This window comes from Eptesicus fuscus, chromosome 15 (assembly GCF_027574615.1).
Source record: "Eptesicus fuscus isolate TK198812 chromosome 15, DD_ASM_mEF_20220401, whole genome shotgun sequence".
Taxonomy (NCBI): domain Eukaryota; kingdom Metazoa; phylum Chordata; class Mammalia; order Chiroptera; family Vespertilionidae; genus Eptesicus; species Eptesicus fuscus.
In genome coordinates, this window is record NC_072487.1 from 12,642,343 (window position 1) to 12,665,701 (window position 23,359).

At 39.8% G+C, this 23,359-nt stretch overlaps 1 protein-coding gene and 1 pseudogene across 1 annotated transcript in view; both read right to left on the reverse strand.

The window, feature by feature from the left end:
• Positions 1 to 12,199: 12,199 nt before the first annotated feature.
• LOC114227269 (ubiquitin-conjugating enzyme E2 variant 1-like) lies at positions 12,200 to 12,945 on the reverse strand (annotated as a pseudogene).
• Positions 12,946 to 12,954: 9 nt separating this feature from the next.
• IFT74 (intraflagellar transport 74) overlaps positions 12,955 to 23,359 on the reverse strand; it is a 110,832-nt gene continuing 100,427 nt past the window's right edge. Inside the window, exons 17-20 of the mRNA XM_054727514.1 lie at positions 21,733 to 21,896; positions 20,867 to 20,992; positions 15,880 to 15,940; positions 12,955 to 13,444 (exon numbers count right to left, since the gene is read on the reverse strand). Of these exons, the coding sequence (XP_054583489.1) occupies positions 13,326 to 13,444; positions 15,880 to 15,940; positions 20,867 to 20,992; positions 21,733 to 21,896 (470 nt within the window). The 3' untranslated portion in view covers positions 12,955 to 13,325. The remainder of the gene's footprint in view (positions 13,445 to 15,879; positions 15,941 to 20,866; positions 20,993 to 21,732; positions 21,897 to 23,359) is intronic.

A 23,359-nucleotide genomic window follows, 5' to 3' on the forward strand; every position in this document is an offset into this window, starting at 1 on the left:
AAAAGAATTGAGTGATGAGTTCTTCCCACCACCTGGTACCTGCTTTAAAGAGGAAAAAGAAAATACTGTGGCCAAATAGTACTGGATGAGTGCGGGGCTGACCAGCACACCCTGAGTGATGATGGATGAATGGATTACTCTGACACAACATTTGCTATGAAAGAGAGGGCTAAGGGACTGCCTGGCTAAAGGAACCAAATAGCCTCAATCGCCTGCCCCTTTAGATTTTTATTGTAGTAGCAGTTTGAGATAAAGTTTATCTTTTAGATACAATCAGCAGGGTAAGTAATATTGGGAGGACACATGTGTTTGTAATGTCCTTTAAGCAAGGACACCCAAAGATGAAGTATAAGGATTCCAATAAACACCCAGGGGTCTGCACATGTACAAGCTTATTTGGAAAGGTCAAGGAATAATTAGGGGCACCGCCTTCGGCAATCCCCTAAGTTAGAATTCCAATAATCAGGGCAGGTGGCCTTCTGCACACTTCCCTTTCCTTGGAATGTCCTCCTTACAAACTTTCCAACAAAGTCTCATGTGCTCTCCAACAGATGAGAAGATGCTTAAATGACCCTGGTAGTTTACAATTATACAACTAGCATTCAGGGCACATTTAGTAATGGGGTTCTGTTGTTTTTATTGCTGCCACTGTAGTTTCTTATACCTTTAGATGAGGCTTGTACTAAACTCATGTTATTAGCAATTACTGAAAATTATCTACATCAAGTGATACTTTAGAAGCCTATAGGGGATAAGTAGTCTTGATTTTAATGTTCATTATATGTGGTTATCCCAGCCACAAAATCACTATCACTGTAGGAAATTAGCACACAGAGATCTTTCAGATGACTCCAATAGCCAATGGGAAAGGACTTGTTTAATTTGGCAAGCCAAAATTTCCCAAGCCTCTTGTGGAAGCAGAAAAGAAGATATGCCCAGGGAGGAGAATGAAGAGTGGACAAAAAGGGAGAAAAATTAAGTGAAAGTGATGTCATAAAATGCAAAGAAAGAAAAAGTTTCAAGGAGGGAGTGGTTATTATTGTTAAACCTTACCTAAGACTTATACTGGAATGAAACCAAAGAGTCACTGGAAATATTAACAAAAGCAATTTCGGTGAAGTAGAGGGAGCAGTGTTTGGAAAAGACTGGGTGTGAAGTAGACTAGTCTTTTAAGAACACTGAATGCTAAAGTTGTGAGAGGAAGATAGTGTGTTTCCATATTGAGAGGTCAAAAATCAATGGAGGAAAGGCTAAAGCCACAGGAGAAAGGGGATGAAAGACGGGATGGAGGAAGATTCGTAAGGAATCTGGAAGGGATGGAGAAACAACAGTGGAAGAATGTGCCTTGGACAGAGAGGGGCCTTCCTTTAGGGGACCTAGAAAAATATGCTTCTAAGGTCTACACTTCTGAGAAGGGACAATTAGGCTTTTGAGAGGGGGGAGTGGGTGCGATGCAGAATTTTGTGGGCAGGTAGTCATAATGGGAACACGTTCAAGACATAGAGTAATGACTACTTTATATAGCACTTTATACTTAAAGCACTTTCACATACATTAGATGCACCGAGTCTTAGAATAACCATGGAAATAGGCTCAGGGAGATTGAGTTGCTCACACCTTTCAGCTAATGACTTGAATAGATGCTTCTTCACACTCAAAGTCCCATGCTCTTTCAGTGATGCGGCATTCCTCAATAATTATGTACAAGCAGAGTAAGGTGGTGAAGACAGACCCATGGGAAGTGTGAGACTAGCTGGGTTATATGAAGTAAATGAGGGAAATCTTTGCAGAGATTAAACGTATGAAGCTGCTTCAATGAAGAAAGGTTGAAGAAATGTCTAATCGCCCTAGCCGGTTTGGCTCAGCAGAAAGAGCGTCAGCTGAAGGGTCCCATGTTCAATTACAGTCAAGGGCACATACCTAGGTTGCAGGCTTGATCCTCAGCCCTGGTTGGGGGATGTGCAAAGGCAACCAAGGCAACCAATGGATGTGTCACATCTATGTTTCTCTATCATCTATCTATCTATCTATCTATCTATCTATCTATCTATCTATCTTCCTTCCACTCTCTTTAAAAGCCAATGGAAAAATATCCTCAGGTGAGGATTTAAAAAAGAGAGAGAGAGAAATGTCTAATCGTATTTGTGTGGTGGATGCTTTTATAATGATGGATGCAATTGGTATAAAGTCAGATTATTAGAAGAGAGGACAAAGGGTCTGACCATTTGTGGTAATCAGAATCCCAGCAGTTTATTGTTGTTCTTTTTTGTTAATCCTCACCCGAGGATATTTTTCCATTGATTTTTAGGGGGAGTGGAAGAGAGAGGGAAAGACAAGAGAAACATCAATGTGAGAGAAACACATTGATTGGTTGCCTCTTGCACAGCTCTGACCAGGGCCTGGGCTGGGGAGGAGCCTGCAACCAAGGTACATGCCCTTGCCCGGAATCAAACCCGGGACCCTTTGATCTGCAGGCCGACGCTCTATCCACTGAGCCAAACCAGCTAGGGCCCAGCAGTTTTTTCTTACTGGGGTGCACTGTGTTAGTGCTAAATTTCCTCTCCCGTCTTCATTTGAAAATGCTCTTTTTGTCTATGTTACAATTTCTGAGGCATGGCCACACAATGTAAAAACATTAGCTTAGTATAGAATTTCAGACAACCAATCTGATATACTCTTTTAAAAAATTCTTTTCAACTGTTTATACCCTAATTCTTACTGAGAAGATAGTGAAGAGATATGGCCAATATTTGCCATACTTGTTGAGGTTATTGTTGAGGAAGGGGAATGGCAGTGCACAGTGAGTTATGAAGTATGTTAGCTATCAAGTCTGACAAAACAGTGTGTGGTAAGGCAAACCTGGTAGAAATCCAACCTACCCTCGATGAAAAGATAACTAGCCACAGAAACTCTGAATGTTTATTTTATTGGGGGGTGTTAAATAATAATAATAATTATTATTAGCTGAGCTGGAAGTACCTTAGAGATAACATAGTAGTGAGTGATTTTCTAAGGGCTCGTTTATTGCCTATTACCTGACACCCTGTTCAAGCAGTTGTCTCTTCAGGTTTCTTATAGATGCGTCTTATGATCTAACTGGCCACCTCATGTGCTGTGGAAGGAAACAAGGCAACTGAACTCTTGCAGCTTCACCAGACCCCCGTCTCTGACCCGGGTATTTCTGGCAGGAAAAGGAACTGAGCTTCAAGGGTAGAGGTCCCGAGGAGGGCAGGGCCAACTGGTAATAAATGTCCATTTGGCCTCTGATAACCACCATGAGCAAGGGACAAGAGTATGTGACATTGTTCAGCAAGAGCCCCGGTACACTGCAGGGATGCAGACCTCATCCATCCATCTACTGTTTGGCACTTTTGTTATTTCCTCCCAAGGGATGCTCGCCTTTCTCCGTAGGCTGCATGGGAAGTTAGAGAAGCTGGAAAAGCAATTTTCTTTTCCTCTCCTTCTTAACTATTTCCCCTAATCCTGAGACAAGGTCCCTGCTTTGTCCTTGGCAGGGGGATGGGGTGGCGCTGGTCAACCTCTAAGGCCACCTTCCCCCACTCCAGTAAACTAAGGGAAAGTTCATTTTAACAAGAAGCTAATTAAAGATTGAGAGAGGCAGTTACACATGAACTAGAGTTTCCTTTGATAAAATTCAGGGTGAGCTTATGGACTGAATCAAATACTCTTGCCTTCATGTCAGTCTGGACTTCCTCTAATAGTGTGAGCTTATCTGTTGAAAATGATAACACAGAAAATGAGATAATATTTCAGTTTGGTTAGGAGTAGTTCTTTCTTGACCCTATTTAACTAATGAAGTCTGCCTTTATTTCATGGTATTACTAGGTTGTTATTATAGCAAGAATGATGTTTTATATAAAGATTCTGCAATAAAACAGAAGTTAATTTTGCAAATGTCATTTTAGTTTTTGTATTTCTCTTGTGAAAGGCTTATCTACTTCGAGCCTCTTTTTAGGCAGTAGACCTCTTGAATTCTTCTGACTCATGCTTCCTTCCAACTCTCCTGCGTACTGGACTTCCAATGGGTGTTATTTTCCCTTCTATGACACAACTTCTCCTTACGTGTAATCATTCCGTCTCCTGGGAGGATAGAGACAATGCCACTGCAGAACAGCCTTGCTTACCCAGTACGTGATTTCTATATGGGTTAGTCCTATTCCCTTCCAGGTTATAGTCAGGTTTGCACAGCAGCAGTTCATTACAGAATATTAGGATACTTCAAGAGAAGACACTGAGGCACCAGGTATAATCTAGTATCTTCTAAAATTAAGCAGTAAGCATTCAAAGTTATAATGAATAAATATTTTAAAAATGGGATTTTTAAAAATTGGATTTTGTTTCACTTTTTAGTATGAAAACACATTCTCCACATTATCCATTTTTTTAAATCCTCAGAGAAAGAGAAAGAGAGAGAGAGAGAGAGAGAGAGAGAGAGAGAGAGAGAGAGAGAGGAGAGAGAAACAGTAACTGGCTGACTCCTGTACATGCCCTGATGGGGACCAAACCCACAACCCAGGCATGTGCCTCAACCGGGAATTGAACCCTCAACCTTTTTGGTGTATAGGACAGTGCTCCAACAAACTGAGCCAACTGGCTGGGGCACTTCTCCATATTCTTAATTAAAACACAATGATGTTTCCAAGTATAGTAATGGAGGCAGTGTGCCTTATTTAAAGAAACTAAACCAAATGAGGTTGTGCATTGTGACCCTGGATACTGCCACGGGGTAAGCCTGCAGGGAAGTGAGCACTTCTGCACACTGCCAGTCAAGCACCTTTCTGAGAGCCATTTGTGTCAACAGCCTTGGGTTCCGTGTACTCTTTGACCTGTTTCTATGAGTTAAGCACTATTATTTCATTTTACAGATAAAGAAACTGAAACTCAGAGAGATAAGTAACTTTGCAAGGTCATGCAATAAGTTAGTAGTGGAGCTGCAATTCAAATTCAGTGACTTTATCCAAACCTTACACTTAACCCCTATACCATAAACTTCATTTAATAATATGGGTTTGTTTTTAGAAAGTACTCATATAATAGAATAACATGCAGCAATTTAACATGTTGTACAAGAATATGTGACGACATGGACAAATGTTTGCAAAATTACATATATCCAAAGTAAGTTAAAGAATGTAATCCTAGCCCAGCGGGCGTGACTCAGTGGTTGAGCATCTACCTATGAACCAGGAGGTCATGGTTCAATTCACGGTCAGGGCACATTCCTGGGCTGTGGGTTCTATCCCCAGTGTGTGGCGTGCAGGAGGCAACCGATAAATGGTTTTCTCTAATCACTGATGTTTCTCTCTCTCTCTCCCTCTTTCTTCCTCTCTGAATCAATAAAAATATATATTTTGAAAATTTAAAAAAAAGAATGTGATCTTAATTTTATGATATACATAAGTATATATATAACATATATATACATATCCATCTATGTATAAAATAGATATGTGTGAGATATATAGATGCACATCTAAAAAGACTGGTGAGATCAGTTCTCCTACTGCACTAAAGGGTAACTGCAAATACCAGGGTGGAAATGAACAGCAACAGCTATATTCCAAAACTGCACACTGTGAGTGCAGTATTTCTTTTAAACTTCTTATTTTTCCCAACATATATATACACAAACTTCAACTTTAATAATTTTTTTATTGAATAAAAGTAATAAAAGTAATAAAAAGTAATAAAAGTCAGTTATTTCCTTCCTTCTATTTATCTGTCTTTCCTATATTTCCTATTTTTGTATTAAAAATTGTTAAAAATGTTCAATCTCACATCTCGTAGTGAAAATCTGCAATTTAAAGACAAAATCTACTTTTATATAAAAAAGGAACATAAAAACGAAAGATGCAAATTAATTTTAAAATAGATTATCACAGGCTTCTGGTAAAGTTGGAGGATAGGTAAATGGGGTACTCACATCCTCCCACAGCACATCAAAATTACAACTAAACCGCCCTGGCCAGGTGGCTCTGTTGGTTGGAGCATCATCCCATACACCAACGGTGGTGGGTTCTATTCCCAGTCAGGGCACATACCTAGGTTGCAGGTTTGAACCCAGCTCGGGATGTGTTCGGGAAGCAACCACTCGGTTTCTCTCTCACATCAATGTTTCTCCCTCTCCCCACCCCCCTTCCTCTCTCTCCAAAATCAATAAAAAAATATTCTTGGGTGAGTGTTTTAAAAAATTACAACTAAACTACAGAACAACCATCACTCAGACCACCTGAAATCTAAATGAACAGAAGTCCCAAAACTAAGGACATAAAGAGGCTACATGAGACTGGAAGGAGGGGTGGAGATGCGGAATGAGGTGGTTAAAAATTAGGAGGGATATCTTGCTTGAAGAAGTTCCCACTGAGGAACCAGGGATCCTAGCCCCACAGCAGGCCCCCCAAACTGGGAAGGTTCCAGTGCTGAGAAGTCCACATAACTTCTGGTTGTGAAAACCAGCAGGAATTGTGGTTGAGTGAGACGGAGGGCTTCTGCAGTCCCAGATGTTCCTCTTAAAGGGTCCACACATGGACTTGGACTCACTCCCATTGAATTCAAGCACTGGGGCAGCAGCTCAAAAGATGCCAGGCACGTATAGGAAATAACTGCATTGTCTGGCATCAGGGCGAGGTCTGGAGGGGCAGCTTTCTCCCAGACAGAAGTGCTGGCAGAGGCCATTGTTCCTTTGCTAGGCCCTCCTCACACAGAGCCAGCATGTGGGCACCATGTCTGAGTCTCTATCAACCTGGCTAACACTGTTCACCCTGCCCTGCTGATTCCCTGAGACCCCATCCCACCCAACTTTTGGACCCAGGCAAGCTGTTCGTTTTCAGTGGCTTTCCCACACAAACAGCCTGTCTTGGCTCACGCTGTGGACTTTCCTAAAACCTCTTAAACAGGCAGCATCTGGTCTTGCATGGCCTGTACCTCTTGGAAAGTGGTCCCAAGCCTAGCACTAGTGGCAGCTGACTTTGATGTGCAGGTTGGCCTCTCCTGGGCACATTCAAGCCCAGCACACATAGCATGCATCTGATGTTCACTTTGTAGTTCATGCCAGGTGACCCTGGGCAGGACACAGGCAGTGGCTGACCTTGTTCTGCATCTCCCAGGAGGCCCCAGAGCCAGCGCACCAATGGACAACTTCAGACCATGCTAAAGCACCACACAATTACCTCCATAAACAACACACTCAGACATGGATTCAGCAGACATCAGAACCCTACTGAAGCAAGCCCTGCTTTGTGGAGTTGGCCCCTGCACTGCAGATGCTCCACAGAGGTCATGTGTGACCAGTCCTTGAAGCTGATTGGTCTGGGGGTAAATCCCTCCCATTGATGTATCAACAGTAATCGAGGCTCAAGTACAACAGGAGAATGCAAATAGGCCACATGAGTGGGTGCACCTTGGGTGACTGCACCACTGGGCCAAATAGGACACCTACTATATAAGGCCACTCTACCAAGACTGGGAGGCATAGACACGCTACCTAATATATAGAAACAAACACAGGGAGGCAGCTAAAATGAGGAGACAAAAAAACATGTTCCAAATGAAAGAACAGAACAAAACTCCAGAAAAGAACTAAATACTAGTAAGCAATCTACCAGATGCAGAGTTCAAAACATTGGTTACAAAAATGCTCAATAAACTTAGGGAAAGAGTAGATAAACTTAGTAGAACTCCAACAAAGGGAGGGAAAACATAAAAAATGCAGAAAGAAAACATAAAAAAGAAGCAGTCAGAAATGAAGATTACATTACAGGAAATCAACAATAGAGTAGATGAAGCAGAGGATCAAATCAGCAATTTGGAAGCTAAGGAAGCAGAAAATACCCAATCAGTACAGCAAAAAGAAAGAAGAATCTAAAAGATGAGGATAGTTTAAGAAGCCTCTGGGACAACTTCAAGCATACCAACATTCACATCATAGGAGTACTGGATAGAGTCAAGGAATTGAAAATCTATTTGAAAAAATAACGACAGGAAACTTCCCTAACCTGATGAAAGAAATACACATACAAGTCCAGAAAGCACAGAGAGTCCAAAAGAAGATGAATCCAAAGAGGCTCACATCAAGACACATCATAATTAAAATGCCAAAAATTAAAGACAAAAAGAAAAATCTTAAGGAACCAAGAAAAAAACAGTTACCTACAAGGTAGCTCTCATAAGACTGTCAGCTGATTTCTCAACAGAAACACTTCAAGCCAGAAGGGATCAGCACAAAATATTCAAAGTGATGAAAAGGAAGAACCTATATCCAAGATTATTATATAAGAAAAGCTCTCATTTAGAATTCAAGGACAGATAAAGAGCTTCCCAGACAAGAAAAAGCGGAAGTTCATCACCACCAAACTAGTAATACCAAACTAGTATTACAAGAAATGTTAAATGGTCTTCTTTAAGAAATAGAAGAAAAAAAGATAAAAAATACAAATAAAATGGCAATAAATACACACCTATCAACAATTACTTTAAATAGAAATGGATTATCCTTGGCTGGTGTGGCTCAGTTGGTTGGAGCATTATCCCATTCACCAAAAGGTGGTGGGTTTGATTCCCAGTCAGGGCACATACCCAGGTTGTGGGTTCGATCCCCAGTTGGGGTGTGTGCGGGAGGCAACTGATTGATGTTTTTCTCTCACATCAATGTTTCTCTTTCTCTCTTTCCCTTCCCCTCTTTAAAATCAATATAAATAAATGCAGATGGATTCCAATCAAAAGACATACGGTGGCTGAATGGATAACAAGACCCTTACATATGCTGTCTACAAGAGACTCACTTCGTTGAAATATACATACAAACTGAAAGTAAAGGGATGGAAAAGATATTTTATGAAAATGAAAAGCAAAACAAACTGGGATAGCAATATTTATACCAGATAAAATAGACTTTAAAATAAAGCTATACTGCAAAAGACAAAGAAGGACTGAACAATTCCACTTCTGGATATTTATCTGAAGAAACCCAAAACATTAAATAAAAAAGACTTATTCATCCATATGTTCAATGCAGCATTACTTACAATAGCCAAAATATGGAAGCAACCTAAGTGTCCATCACTAGATGAATGGATAAACAAATGATACATATATGGAATATGACTTAGCCATAAAAAAAAATAGTGAAATCTTGCCATCTGCAACAACATGGATGGACCTAGAGGGTATTGTGCTCAGTGAAATAAGTCAAACAAATAATGCCAGAAGATATTACTAACATGTGGAATCTAAAAAACAAAATAAATGAACAAGCAGAACAGAAACAAACTCACAGATACAGAGAACATTTTGGTGGTTGCCAGATGGAAGGAGGGTTTGAGGGCTGGGGTGAAAAAGGTGAAGGGATTAAGAAGTACAAATTGGTAGTTACAGCATAGTCATAAAGATGTAAAGTACAGTGTAGGGAATATAGTCAATAATATTGTGATAACCATGCATGTTGTCAGATGGGTACTAGATGTATCAGGTGATCATTTATATAAGTTACATAAATGTCGAATCACTGGATTGTACACTTGAAACTAATATTGTATGTCAACTGTAATTGAAAAATAAAAATTTATTTGAAAATAAATAAAATAGATTACTACAATACTTTGGTACGAAGCCCATCTTGATTTCGTCTTAATTTCGTCTAAATGTTCTTATCTGCAAAGGTTGTTTATGTTGGTCACATGCAGCAAAAGGAAAGAGCTGCAGGGAAATTGTACAGGGGACAGCACCTACCTCTGGAGCACTAGTAACTGGTGTGTCCCTTCTAGTGTGAATGGCATTACTCCATTCTCTAATCCTGTAACCCTGAACTGAAATTTATACTGTATTTATTTTTTGTTTGTTAATCCTCAACAAAGGATATTTTTTTCCATTGATTTTAAGGGAGAGTGGAAGGTGGGGAGAGGGAAAGAGAGAGAGAAACATTGATGTGAGACACATGGATTGGTTGCCTCGCACATGTGCCCTGACTGGGGCTGGGGATGGAACCTGCAACCCAGATAGGTGCCCTTGACCGAGAATTGAACCCAGGACTCTTCAGTGCAAGGGCTGATGCTCTAACCACCGAGTAACACTGGCCATGGTAAAATTTACACTTTAACATGAAACCAGAATATCCAAATAAGAGACTCCCTGGTTAGAGAAAAAGTATCAAGAACTCATGTTTATTTATTGATAAAGGATAAGGATGGGAAAAACACGACTTGCTAACTTTCCCCTGTTGATCTTTAAAAAAACAACAACTACTCAGCATGTTTGTTCAGTCTGCAGCTTCTTTTTACATGACTTACAAGGTGTTGTTTTAACAGGAGTGGAACTCACTGAGCAATGTGACTGACTGAGGAAGAGCCGGGTCATGCAGATAGTAGCCTCCAGTTCTATCCTAGCAGAGAGAATATTCTTGTTGGATTTGTTGAAAAGCTCTGAGAGGAAGGAAGAGACATTAGTGAGAATTTCCCTCAGATAACACATGTTTTAGTTTAAAGAAATCCTGCTCAATTATGTTCCCCAAATATCATACATGAGTAATTTAGAACGGAAGTTGGAAACCTTGCTTTTTTTTCAATAAATTTTCATTTTTTTTCTCTGCCAAACTTCCCATTGCTAAAATGGAAACACATACTGTATATTTAATGGATAGACTATCTCTCTCCTGTTGTTTTTTTCTGGGTGAAGATTGGTTCAGTTCTAGTTCTATGACTACACAGTTGTCTATCATATCTCCTTTCCACCAGCTAAAGTGATAACTTATTTGAAATTTTATTGCATTTCTAAGTAGTATTATGTACATCATAGATAATTATGAAAGTACCAAAAAGTCCAAGAAAAATTAAAACCCCACAACTCTACCACTCAGGAAAAAATCTTTATTATTAATAGTCTAGTATTAATATGCACTCTTTTTTTAACTTATTGCACATTTGCATTTTAAGGGCTCTGAGCAGCCAAGAAGAAAACAATTTACCTTTATATTTTTTTTAACACAATGAATCGCTTTTATTTCGGTATACATCCACATCTCAGCAATTAGTGGCCCTGAACAGAAAAGTGGAAAAGTGCAGCAATTTGCCAGGAAGTCAAGCCCACCAATTTCAGGGTTCTGCCGTGCACACTGTGTGATTCCAAAGTAGACCCAAATGGACTGCAAAGATGACCACCTGAGAGCCCTGTTTCAAACTTCAATTTGTAAAAGCAAAAGCAGTGAAAGGAACACACAAAACAATTCATTCACAGGGAGCGTGTGTGCTTACAAGTGTCTTCTGTGGCCTTCCTGAGCTAAAATAAAAAACAACATATCAGCTGATGATGACAGCAGAGGGTGGCAGGGCTGTGGACCCATTTATTTCCTGGGCTGGTGGAGAGTAAATGAATGTGGTTCCAAAAGTAAATGAGAGAAGTCAGACTCTTTCCAACCTTACCTGCTGGCTTCTGGCCAAAGCAAGGGAGTGTCATAGAAAGTGTCGAGTGGTGATGTGCAAGAAAGGGACTTGAGGAGGGGGAAGGAGAAAGCAGCATCCTGTGATATAAAGGGGGAGGGAGGGAAGGACACGGGAAAGCCCTGAATTTTCAAAGGGGAGCAGAGGGGGTTACAATCGATGCTTCGGCCAAGGTGGTAGTAGAGAGTGGGGAAAGGATGATGGCTTGGAAGTGGGAGGGCCTAATTTAAGACTTAAAAATTAAGAAACCAGGGGTACAACTGAAGCACCCCCACACCCAGCAGTAGTCCCACAGGCAGTGACCTGAAACCTTCACATCTACTCTAACAAGCCACCCCAAACTAGAAAGCTGTTGCAGGGAGGAAGTGGGGGAGGGGGGGGGAGGGAGAAGACAGAGCCCCAGGCCATGTAATCAGCAGCGAGGTGATTGTGTGTCTTTTCACAGTTGAGCTAGAAGTGCCCCACCTGTTATGATGGGAATGGATTTAAATATACAGTACTTACTTGATCCCAGAAGTTCAACTCTGTGGACCGTGGTTACACTTGACAGGACGATTTCTTATAGCACAACTTATATATTTCAAAAGGACAAAAAAATTAGTATCATTTACAGTATCTTAACATCAACTGCCTTTGAATGGGCACTACACGTTGATGTCTACAAGACGTATCTAGAACATTTACTGCTGTGGAAAATGAAGACTGCTCAGATCCAATGGAGGAGAGTGGGCCTGTGGTTTTCTGGTTGGTTAATTGCCGTAACACTGTCCTTCAGGTGGCTGAGGGAGTGTCATATTTTCTTTAGACATCATTAGGCACCGAAGCCCCTGCAGGACAACTTCGATGCTACGTGAATTCTGCCATTTCGCTAGCACTAATATGGCTCTTGGTCCACCACTCCACTGGAACTATTAACTCCATTCATATTAATTTTTGTTACAAATCTTACGAGGGGGGATGCTTCTGGGTGTTTAGGTCCATGCTGTATTTTAAGGCTTTATGTTTGGTTTTCATATTGTTCTTGGAAGCATGTGCCAGGGTGGGGGTGGGGTGGGAAGGGGCGTAGAGGAGGCCAGAGGGAGGTCAATGGGGAAAAAAAGGAGACATATGTACTACTATTTGTAATACTTTAAACAATAAAATAAATAAATAAACAAACAAACAAACTTAACAACAACAAAAAAGAAATCCTTATATACAAGTATAGGCATCTGATTTTTTAAAAAGTCAATTTGGAGCAAAAAGGTTAGGTAATTACCATTATTATTTTTCTGTAACTCAATCAAATTATACCTATTTTTTTGTCAGATCAGCAAAATAATATGTTTTGGGTTTGTTTTTTTTCATGTGCCACAGAACTTTAGTAATTAGTTTGTGTGCCATGAGATGAAAAAGATGGTTGAAAATTGCTGCCATAGATGGATTATACCATCTAAATAACTCTCAATAACCACTTTTAGTTTATCTCATCACCCACACAAAACAAAAATATCATAAAAGGAGATACTTTTAAAATTTTTTTATTGATTGATTTGAGAGAGGGGAGAAGAGACATCGATTTTTTTCTTATCCATGCATTCAATATTGCTTCTTGCAAGTGCCCTGACTGGAGATCGAACCCACAACTTTGGTGTATGGGGACGATGCTCTAACCAAGCTACTGGCCAGGGAAGAGATGATACTATTTAAATGCAAACTGTTTACTGAACTAATATACTATTTAAAACATCACTCTTCAAAGAGGCCACAAAAAGTATAGCATTCAAACATCTTAGGTAAGATTCTTCAAGGGTAAGCTTTTTTATTTTTCAGTCCGCTTGTTTAAAGTTTAATAGCAACAGGATACTTCTGTAGAGACGTGCAGTTGGTTCAGACTCAGTTTCTGCTCATGCTACGCAGAGCATCCATGATGGTTTTATTGTACTCTGCAATCTGTTTGTTCACATTCTTCATAACTGTCTGGTAATCACTCTCTTGACTCTTGGTTGCTATGACTAATTACATGAGTTAAGGGGGAACACTATCAATAAAAATATATATATATGAGCCTAAGCGACGGTTACGGCGGAATGACTGGAACAACTGGTTGACCAGTCACTATGATGTGCACTGACCACGAGGGGGCAGATGCTCAATGCAGAAGCTGCCCCCTGGTGGTCAGTGCACTCCCACAGGGGGAGCGCTGCTCAGCCAGAAGCCGGGCTCACAGCTAGCAAGTGCAGCTGCGGTGGCAGGAGCCTCTCCCGACTTCGCAGCACCACTACTGAGTGGCAGCAGCAGGTGCAGTGGGCCGGGATGAACACAAGTGGCGCAATGCCTGGCCCTGGTTCTTGCTCCTCCCTGGCCGCCTGCCACTTGGTGCACTGCTACATCCCTCTCGCAATCTGGGACCCTTTGGGGGCCTAAACCGCAGTCAGACATCTCCCAAGGGGTCCCAGATTGCGAGAGGGCGCAGGCCGGGCTGAGGGACAAATCCCCCTCCCCCCAGTACACAAATGTCTTGTACCGGGCCTTTAGTCTTATATAATAAAGAGGTAATATGCAAATTGACCATCACACCCTTGTACAAGATGGCCACCCCCATGTGGTCACAAGATGGCCACCGCCATGTCATCACAAGATGGCCGCTACAAGATGGCCGGCAGGGGAGGGCAGTTGTGGGTGATCAGGCCTGTAGGGGAGGGCAGTTGGGGATGACCAGGATGGCAGGGGAGGGCAGTTAGTGGGGGACCAGGTCTGCAGGGTAGGGCAGTTGGGGGTGACCAGATCGGCTGGGAGGGTAGTTAGGGGTGACCAGTTGGGCAGGGGAGGGCAGTTGGGGGCAACCAGACCTGCAGGGGAGGACAGTTGGGGGCGATTGGGCTGGCAGGGGAGGGCAGTTGGGGGCGATTGGGCTGGCAGGGGAGGGCAGTTAGATGTCCATCAGGCTGGCAGGGGAGTGGTTAGGGGGTGATCAGGCTGGCAGGCAGGAGCAGTTAGGGGCAATCAGGCAGGCAGGCAGGCGAGCAGTTGGGAGCCAGCAGACCCGGATTGTGAGGGGTCCCAGATTGGAAAGGGTGCAGACTGGGCTGAGGGACACCCTCCTCCCCAGTGCACAATTTTCATGCACTGGGCCTCTAGTAGTAATATAATTGTGGGTCAGAAAGGGACCAAATAATACTAGTATTTTCCTCATTGATAAATGAAGATGGGACAGGAAAAGCACAATTAAGCTATTTTTAAAAAAACATATATTATTTAAACAACTTAAGCATCAATTGAAACTTAACCTTTTGCACTCGGATGTCGAGTGTGACTTGACACGGTTACCATCGGTAGCAGGAATCGAGAAAAAAGCAAGTGAGTGCAAAGGGTTAAAAGGCCAAGCAGAACTGGTTTCAAAAAAGTTCTCTTAAAATAGAAAGCTTTTTTATAGTTAATGTTATGCATCTCAATCAAATTCTGGTCTTAGAACAATCAAATGTTCAAAACAACCATGATCTCTAGAGTATCACAAATAATTTCAGGCCAGTCTCCAGACTTCACTTGATGCTGCACAAAACCAGAGTGCTGTACATCAGCATATTGTGAATGGGAGTCTTTTGCTTTAAAACTAAGTTGCATGGCCACTGGGAATAGAGCCCCTGATGCATCTCATCTGGAAGTACGCTGTGGTCCATGCTGCCCTGAGCAGTGTCCTATAGCAGAACGTATGCTGCATGGAGTCAGGATCTACTCCTCCAAGCAGAGATGTCCTTGAAAGGGGACAGGGAATAGAAAACTACTTTGGGGAAATGTTTCTTACAACTCTACAATGCATGTCCTCAGCAGCTGCTTCCTCTTATAGGCATTCAAAAAGATAAGCAAGAAGCAGGGACATAGGTACCATTTTGGTAGAAATAAGATGAAGTTGAATTGGCTGAAACATATGAGCTTGAAGGTCAAAACTCTCATACGACTACTTAGTTTATCTCCTTTGCTGCACAGATATACAGGTACAGCAGTATAAACAAAGATAAACACCCCACACAACATACACATATGGGTATATATAATTCTCCCAACAACTCTATGAGAGGAACTATTAACTATATTTGAGATGATAAAATTGAGGGTTAAATAAATTAAGTAAATTGTCCAAAGTCCATAGCATTTAAAATTAGATCTACTGACTCAATATCCTGTGCACTTAGTCACTATGCCACACTGACTTTAAGTTACTTTGCTACACACACACACACACACACACACACACACACACACACACACTAACTATTGTAGAGTGGAAACTAAGTTTTATTCCTCTATTCCCACATAGTTTAGCTCAGTGTTTTGTACATATTAGGTACCTGAAAAAAATGTGTGTTGAATTATTACATTTCAGTCTGTAAATAAATGCCTAGAAAAAAAATCACTAGATCAAGTTCATTTGCAGCTTTTTAAAGGATACATTCTTTCATCACAAAATTATTTTGTTCATGGTGTTGCCACTTCCTTTCCAAATTTGTAAGCTAAAAACACAAAAGAAAAATGTTAACCAGTGTCCCTATTCACAAAAATTATTATACACACTTTTAAGAGGACAAGAAAAAACAACACAACTTTAAGTCTTATCAACTCTTTGCATGAGATAAAGCTATGGTAGACAAAAAAGAAATTTAGGGAATATAAAATAATAGTAAATACATTAATAAATACAATGTTGCCTTCAACAATAGGTTTAGTCTATGTTTATTTTAGCAGGAATATATTTAAAATATTTATTATACCAATGAACATGTCAACCGAAAGACAATTTAGTATTTATACCTTTCCTAAAAGAACTTAAAAAAGAATGAGACATGATGGGAATGTCTCCTTAAAATCTGGAAGTCTAATGCCATAAATGTAACGTATATTCTAACACTGTCTAAGGCTCAGCTTATAGGAAAGACTTCCTTATTTCCAGGGCTCACTTCCTGTCCAGTTCGACGAGCTGTGATAAGAGCAGAGCTGCAGTGTGAAGATTGTAAGAGGGCTGGTGAAATGCTGGCACTCTTACAATAATTTCTGCATCAACAGGAAGCTAATGTGGATATTATATTGATGGTTGCTTCCTCAGAAGACAATTTTACTGTTATAGAATTAAATTGTTTTTCTGATTTAATTAACCTTGTAACTCTGGGTTACGGTCTTTCTTTTTTAAGATACACATAGTTTGTGTGTGTTTTTTCCTAAGCAAAGTGCCTTCTGAAAAATAAAACACAAAATATTCTGCCCAGACATTTCCAAGAAGTAATAATCATTTTTAAAAGTCTGATAATTAAAGCAGCTTTAGTAACATTTCTTCATACTCTCATGATAAACTTATTTTCGGGGCATAAGTTCAGACTTAATGTAGCATCCATCCTATTGTTTCCTCCAAAGAGATAAATCTAGATATTAGGATGAATCATAACTAATAAATTATGTGAACCTTATGTGCTGTGAGTTAACACTACTAAATCAGATCTAGCTCCTCAGACAGGACCTTGAAGTGAAGGTGGACTTAAGGAAGCAGTCAGCACTTTCTGACAATAAATCTAATAACCTTTTGCAAAGTCAAGTACCAAACTTTTCCCTCTTTGTTTTACACAAAGAAGTGGCCTTCTTATAAAGCAGCAGACCTCTTAAGTGCTACATGAATAATGCTATAAAGCAACACTGTGCTAGATGGTCAAATTCCTCCCATATTATACATCTATATTTGAGATTTGCCTTTAAATCTCCAAGTCTATCATGAAGCACAATTCTGTTTTTTTTCTACAACTTATTTAAAACAACTAGTATAAGTTCCTTATATATTCTAGATATTAACCCCTTATCAGATATATGACTTGCAAATATTTTCTCCCACTCCACAAGTTGCTTTTTTATTTTGTTGATTGCAAAAGGAACAGAAGCTTTCTAGTTTGATGTAGGTCACTTATTTCTGCTTTGTGGCTTGTGCTTCTGGTGTCATGTCAAAAAATCCTTGTCAAGACTAATGTCACCTATGCTTTCTTCTATGAGTTTTACAGTTGTTCCAATATTGATATGTTTAAATGATTTCAAATAACTACTAGGAATTCATTAAAAAAATAGTCTGTGATGTAAAATTATTTATAGATGTCAAGAACTAGTTTTCCATGAAATATTGTAATAGATAGGGAGATCAGGATTTGATTTGATTATTTGGGATTCAAAAAAGGCAACAAAACAATACTGTACAGTGTGTCTTACAGACAATGGGGCAGTGAGGGCCTGGGCAGAGGGGGCGGGGGGGGGGCGGGCTGGAGGGGGTCAATGGGGAAAAGGAGGACATATGTAATACTTTCAACAATAAAGAATTATAAAAAAAGAAAGTAAATGCTTAAAGACTGTATGCATAAAATTATTTCATTTTTTGGTAAAAACAATATAATATGGGTGTATAACTGCAAAGGAAAAAGTCTGTAAAATGTTATACCAAAATATTAATGATTATCTGTCATGATCACATTATTATATAAAGGAAGAAAAATTTTAATGCATTTAGCATTAATAAATCATAGTTGCAAAGAGTTACATAGATGTAAATCAAGAAGTTCAAGGATAAGACTGCTCTTTCAGCATTATTTGAGTAGTTATAAAAATTAGAAATAACCTAAATGTCCAATAATATAGAATTGGTTTAATAAATTATGCTATATTCATGTAGTCAAATATTATTATTATATATAAATATTATTATAGATAAGTGCTTATCTATAATAATAAAAGCATAATATGCTAATTAGACTGGACAGCCAAACAACCTTCTGGACATCATTCCGGATGTCCTTCCAGGCGAAGCTGCAGAGAAGGGGGCCAAGGCAGAGGAGGTTAGGGGCAATCAGGCAGGCAGGTGAGCAGTTACGGGCAATCAGGCAGGCAGGGGAGTGGTTCGGGGCGATCAGGCAGGCAGGCAGGCAGGCGAGCAGTTAGGGGCGATCAGGCAGGCAAGCAGAATGGTTAGGGGCAATCAGGCAGGCAGGCAGAGTGGTTAGGGGTGATCAGGCAGGCAGGTGAATGGTTAGGGGCGATCAGGCAGGCAGGCAAGCAGTTAGGAGCCAGCGGTCCCAGATTGCGAGAGGGTGCAGGCCGGGCTGAGGGACCACCCCTCTCCCCCATGCACAAATTTCATGCACCAGGCCTCTAGTAGTTAATAATGAAAAACTGGAGTGAAATAACATCTCATTGTAATTTTGATTTGCATTTCCCTAAAAGTTACTGATGTTGAGCATCTTTTTGTATGTCTTTTTGGGAGAGGTGTCTGTTCAGGTCCTCTGCTCATTTTTTAATTAGATTGTTTGATTTTTTTGGTGATGAGTTTTTTATATATTTTGAATATTAACTCCCTGTCACAGCTATTGTTTGCCAATATCTTCTCTCATTCGATTGGTCCCCTTTTTGTTTTGTTGGTGGTTTCTTTTGCTGTGCAGGAGTTTTTTGGTTTGAGATACTACCTTACACCTTTTAGAATGGCTATTATTGACAAAACAAGTAATAACAAGTATTGGAGAGGTTGTGGAGAAAAAGGAACCCTCATTCACTGCTGATGGGACTGCACACTGGTACAGCCACTATGGAAAACAGTATGGAGGTTCCTCAAACAATTAAGAATACAGTTACCATATGACCTAGCAACACCTCTTCTGAGTATCTAACCCCAAAATTTGAAAACATTTATTTGCAAAGATATATGTACCCCTAAGTTCACTGCAGCATTATTCACGGTGGCCAAGACATGGAAACAACCAAAGAATCATCCTTCAATAGTTAACTGGATAAAGAAGATGTGGTACATATAGACAATGGAATACTACTCAGCCATAAGAAAAGATGAAATACTGCCATTTGTGAGAACCATGGATGGATCTTGACAATATCATGCTAAGCAAAATAAGTCAGAGAGAAAAAAGTCAAGAATCATATGATTTCACTCATATGTGGAATAAAGAACTGAAAGCAACAAGTGAACAAATAAGACAAACAAACAAAACCTCACAAACACAGACAACAGCATGGTGGTTACCAGTGGGAAGAGGGGTAGAGGGTAATAAAGGGTAAAGGAGGTCAAATATATGGTGACAGAAGATATAACTTTGGGTGGTGGGCACACAATACAATATACAGATGATATATCATAAAATTATATACTTGAAACCTATGTAATTTTATTAACCAATGTCACACCAATAAATTTAATTTAAAAAATAAAATGTTTCTAAATAACATGTACAAAATGATAGCATTTCTATAAGTATATAGAAATAAATGTGTACATATATATGTATGTATAAAGTGTATGTACACATCTATACTAATAAAAGGGTAATATGCTAATTAGACCAGGTCGACTGGACATCTTCCAGTTGTCCTGTCCTCCTGCCAGACAAAGCCACGGTGGCGGGGGCTGAGGCAGAGGCAGTTAGGGGTGATCAGGCTGGAAGGGGAGCAGTTAGAGGTGATCAGGCTGGCAGGGAAAGGTGGTTAGGAGTGATCAGGCCAGCAGGCAAAGGGCTTAGGGGGCAATCAGGCTGGCAGGCAGAGGGGTTAGGTGCAATCAGGCAGGCAGACAGATAAAGTTAGGGGCGATCAGGCAGGCAGACAGAGTGGTTAGGGGCAATCAGGCAGGCAGGCAGGTAAGCGGTTAGGAGCCAGCAGTCCCGGATTATGAGAGGGATGTCCGAGGGGTCCCGGATTGGAGAGGGTGCAGGCCGGGCTGAGGGACCCCTGCCCCATGCACGAATTTCATTCACCGGGCCTCTAGTATACATATAGATTAGAAGGACCCACACAAAAATGACAAGAATTACCTCTTCTGGATGGTGGAATATTAGTAATCAGCTTTTATTTTCTTTATTTATAGATTTTATGAGTTAGCAAAGTTTCTGCATTAAAAATGCTTTACTTTTGAAAAATTTTTAAATTATTATCCTGACGGCTGGTGAGGCTGAGTGGTTGAGCGTTGACCTATGAACCAGGAGGCCAAAGTTTAATTCTCGGTCAGGGCACATGCCTGGGTTGTGGGCTTGATCTCCAGTAAGGGGGTGTGCAGGAGGCAGCTGATCAATGATTCTCTCTCATCATTGATGTTTCTATCTCTCTCTCCCTTTCCCTTCCTCTCTTAAATCAATAGAAAAAATAAAAATAAAACTATTATCCTAAGGGCTGTGCCCTGATCAGTGCCTAGCATAAAGAAGGCCTTCAATATAGCTTTATAGAAGACAGAAGAGCAGAAGTAAATTCACTCTGAGTAGAGATTATCTGGCTATCTACAAAGCCATAAAATTTGGAAGGTAAATAAAACAGATGGGGAAAAAAGGAAAGGATCATTTTGAGGTGAGAATATTAAGAGAACAGGACAGTTAGTCTACAATTAAAATTAATCGCAAAGTTTGTTTTTTTCTTTTTACCTGAGAATGTGTCTCATTTTCTTGCAAGTGTGCTTTTAGTGTCTCATATTCTGTGTTTAGCTTCTCTGTTATTTTCTTAAAGGTATTTCTGCGGGTTGATAATACTGCTCTCTCCTGATGTAATTTCTAGATAGATCCAAATAGAAGTAAATAACAGGCTTTAGCAATATCTAGTAAGTCAATATAAATTGAATTTGACAAATATTTTCAATGATATTCTGACAAAATTCTACCAAGGCTGTAATTACTCTAAAACTATTTATAAAAACATCCTTTGAACTATAACAAGCTAAATTAATATTAACTATTTTAATAACTCTCTTAAGGCTTCCATATCTATTCCTGCCCCACCAAATTTACGTTAATGTAAATGCAATAAAAAGCCACTGACAAGTCTTAAACAGGGAAATATCATAATCAAATCTGCATTTAACAAAGTTCATATTTGTTGAAATGCTCTATCCCTTGTTTTTCAATTTGTGCCTTTGGTTTAAAACTTAAATCACACCAGCCAGGCTGGTGTGGCTCAGTGACTGAACGTTGATCTATGAACAAGGAGGTCACAGTTCAATTCCCAGTCAGGGTACATGCCCGGGTTTCGGGCTTGATCCCCAGTAGGGGGAGTGCAGGAGACAGCTGATCAATGATTCTCTCATTACTGATGTTTCTATCTCTCCCTCTCCTTCTTCTCTGAAATCAATAAGAATATATATTTAAAAATAAAAAACTTAAATCCCTCTAATCTCCTACTATATGTGTAAACATCTTTATTTTTTCTTAATACACATCAAATAATCAACTGAAGATAATATATATTGTTTGATAAAGAAAAAACAACTTGAATAATTTTGTAATACTCTGTTTACCTTTTTCTTTTCTTCACCTGATGCTTTTAAAGCTGGCAAATCATTAAATGTCTCCAGATCAATCATCATTTGTTTAATTTTGCTTTTTAGAGAATGTTGCTCCTCAGTCATCTTACTTTCCAGAAGCTCCATTTTCTGTAGATCCAACTGTAGACGTTGACTGTCTGAAACATGGGAAAATTCAAGTTCATAATTAGTCAAAACTTTATCCTTTTCACAAAAGGAAATGCAATGCAACCATTAAAAATCATGTTTTATAAGAGTATTGGCAAAAAAAACAAACATATTCACTGCAACCAGTGAGACAATACAAAGATAAATTAAGAAAAAATATACTCATCCCCCAGGTAATCAACGTAACCTGATATAAAATGTGTATTAGCTATACCTGTTTCCATGTTCATATGAACATACAAAAAGAGACAGTTCTTTTTTTAATATAACAGATGAGATAAAGAGTCATTATTTTAAACTGGAGGCCCGGTGCACAGATTCGTGCACCGGTGGGGGCCCTCAGCCTGGCCTGTGCCCTCTCGCAATCTGGGACCCTTCAGGGGATGTCAGAGAGCCAGTTTCGGCCCGAACCCCACAGGCCAGGCCGACAGACCCCACGGGGATCAGGCCAACTTATGTCTGAAAAAAGCTTATTTCCATAAAGCATATCACATCACAGCCTTCTTGTGCTCAGGAACACTAGCCAACACTTACACACTATGCGCGGGGGGCATTTTAAATAGCAAAATCACCACAAAAAGCACAAAATGTGGGGGAAAGTGGCACTAAGTATACCACAAAAAGGATAGGTTTACAGTATGAGAACTACATCAAGTTCTTGCCTTATTTTGCCTCCACTTAAAAGGCTCATGTCAGGCAATTCAAATTTTTTACCAGTCTACACATGTGCACAAATGACTATGAAAGTGCTATAAGTGTTGATTTTGGGATTACAAATTAATTTTAGTGAGTAGGTAAATTTGTAAATATAGAATCCATGAATAATAAAAATTGACTGCACACATGTTCGTGTGTGTGTCTCATTCTTTGTTTCAAAAGCCTTGAGCATCTATCATGTACCAGCTGCTGAGGTATAGAGGAAATCAAATAGAGACATTACTTGTGCTCAAGGAGCTACATTCTAGAAGTAAAACCAGGCAATAAAATAAGCATGTACATTAAACTGGATAACTACAGGAGTCCTCTCTTATCCGTGGGGAATATATTCCAAGACTTCCTGTGGGTATATACTGAAACCTTGGATAATACCGAAACCTATATATACTATGTTTTTTTCCTCACACATACATACATACCTATGATAAAGTTTAATTTATAAATTAATTTAGAATTTAAGTTATAAACAAAAACTAGTAATAAAATAGAATGCTTATAACAATAAAATAAGGTTTATTTGAACATGAGCATTGCCATACCAAGACAGTTGATCTGATAATGAAATGGCTAATAAATGACTAGCGAGCAGGTAGGATAATACAGGGTGAATATGCTGGACAAAGGGATGATTCATGTCCTAGGCAGGACGAAGGATAGTGCAAGATTTCATCACACTACTCAGAAGGGTTTGAAATTTAAAACATAAGAATTGTTTATTTCTGGAATTTTGCATTTA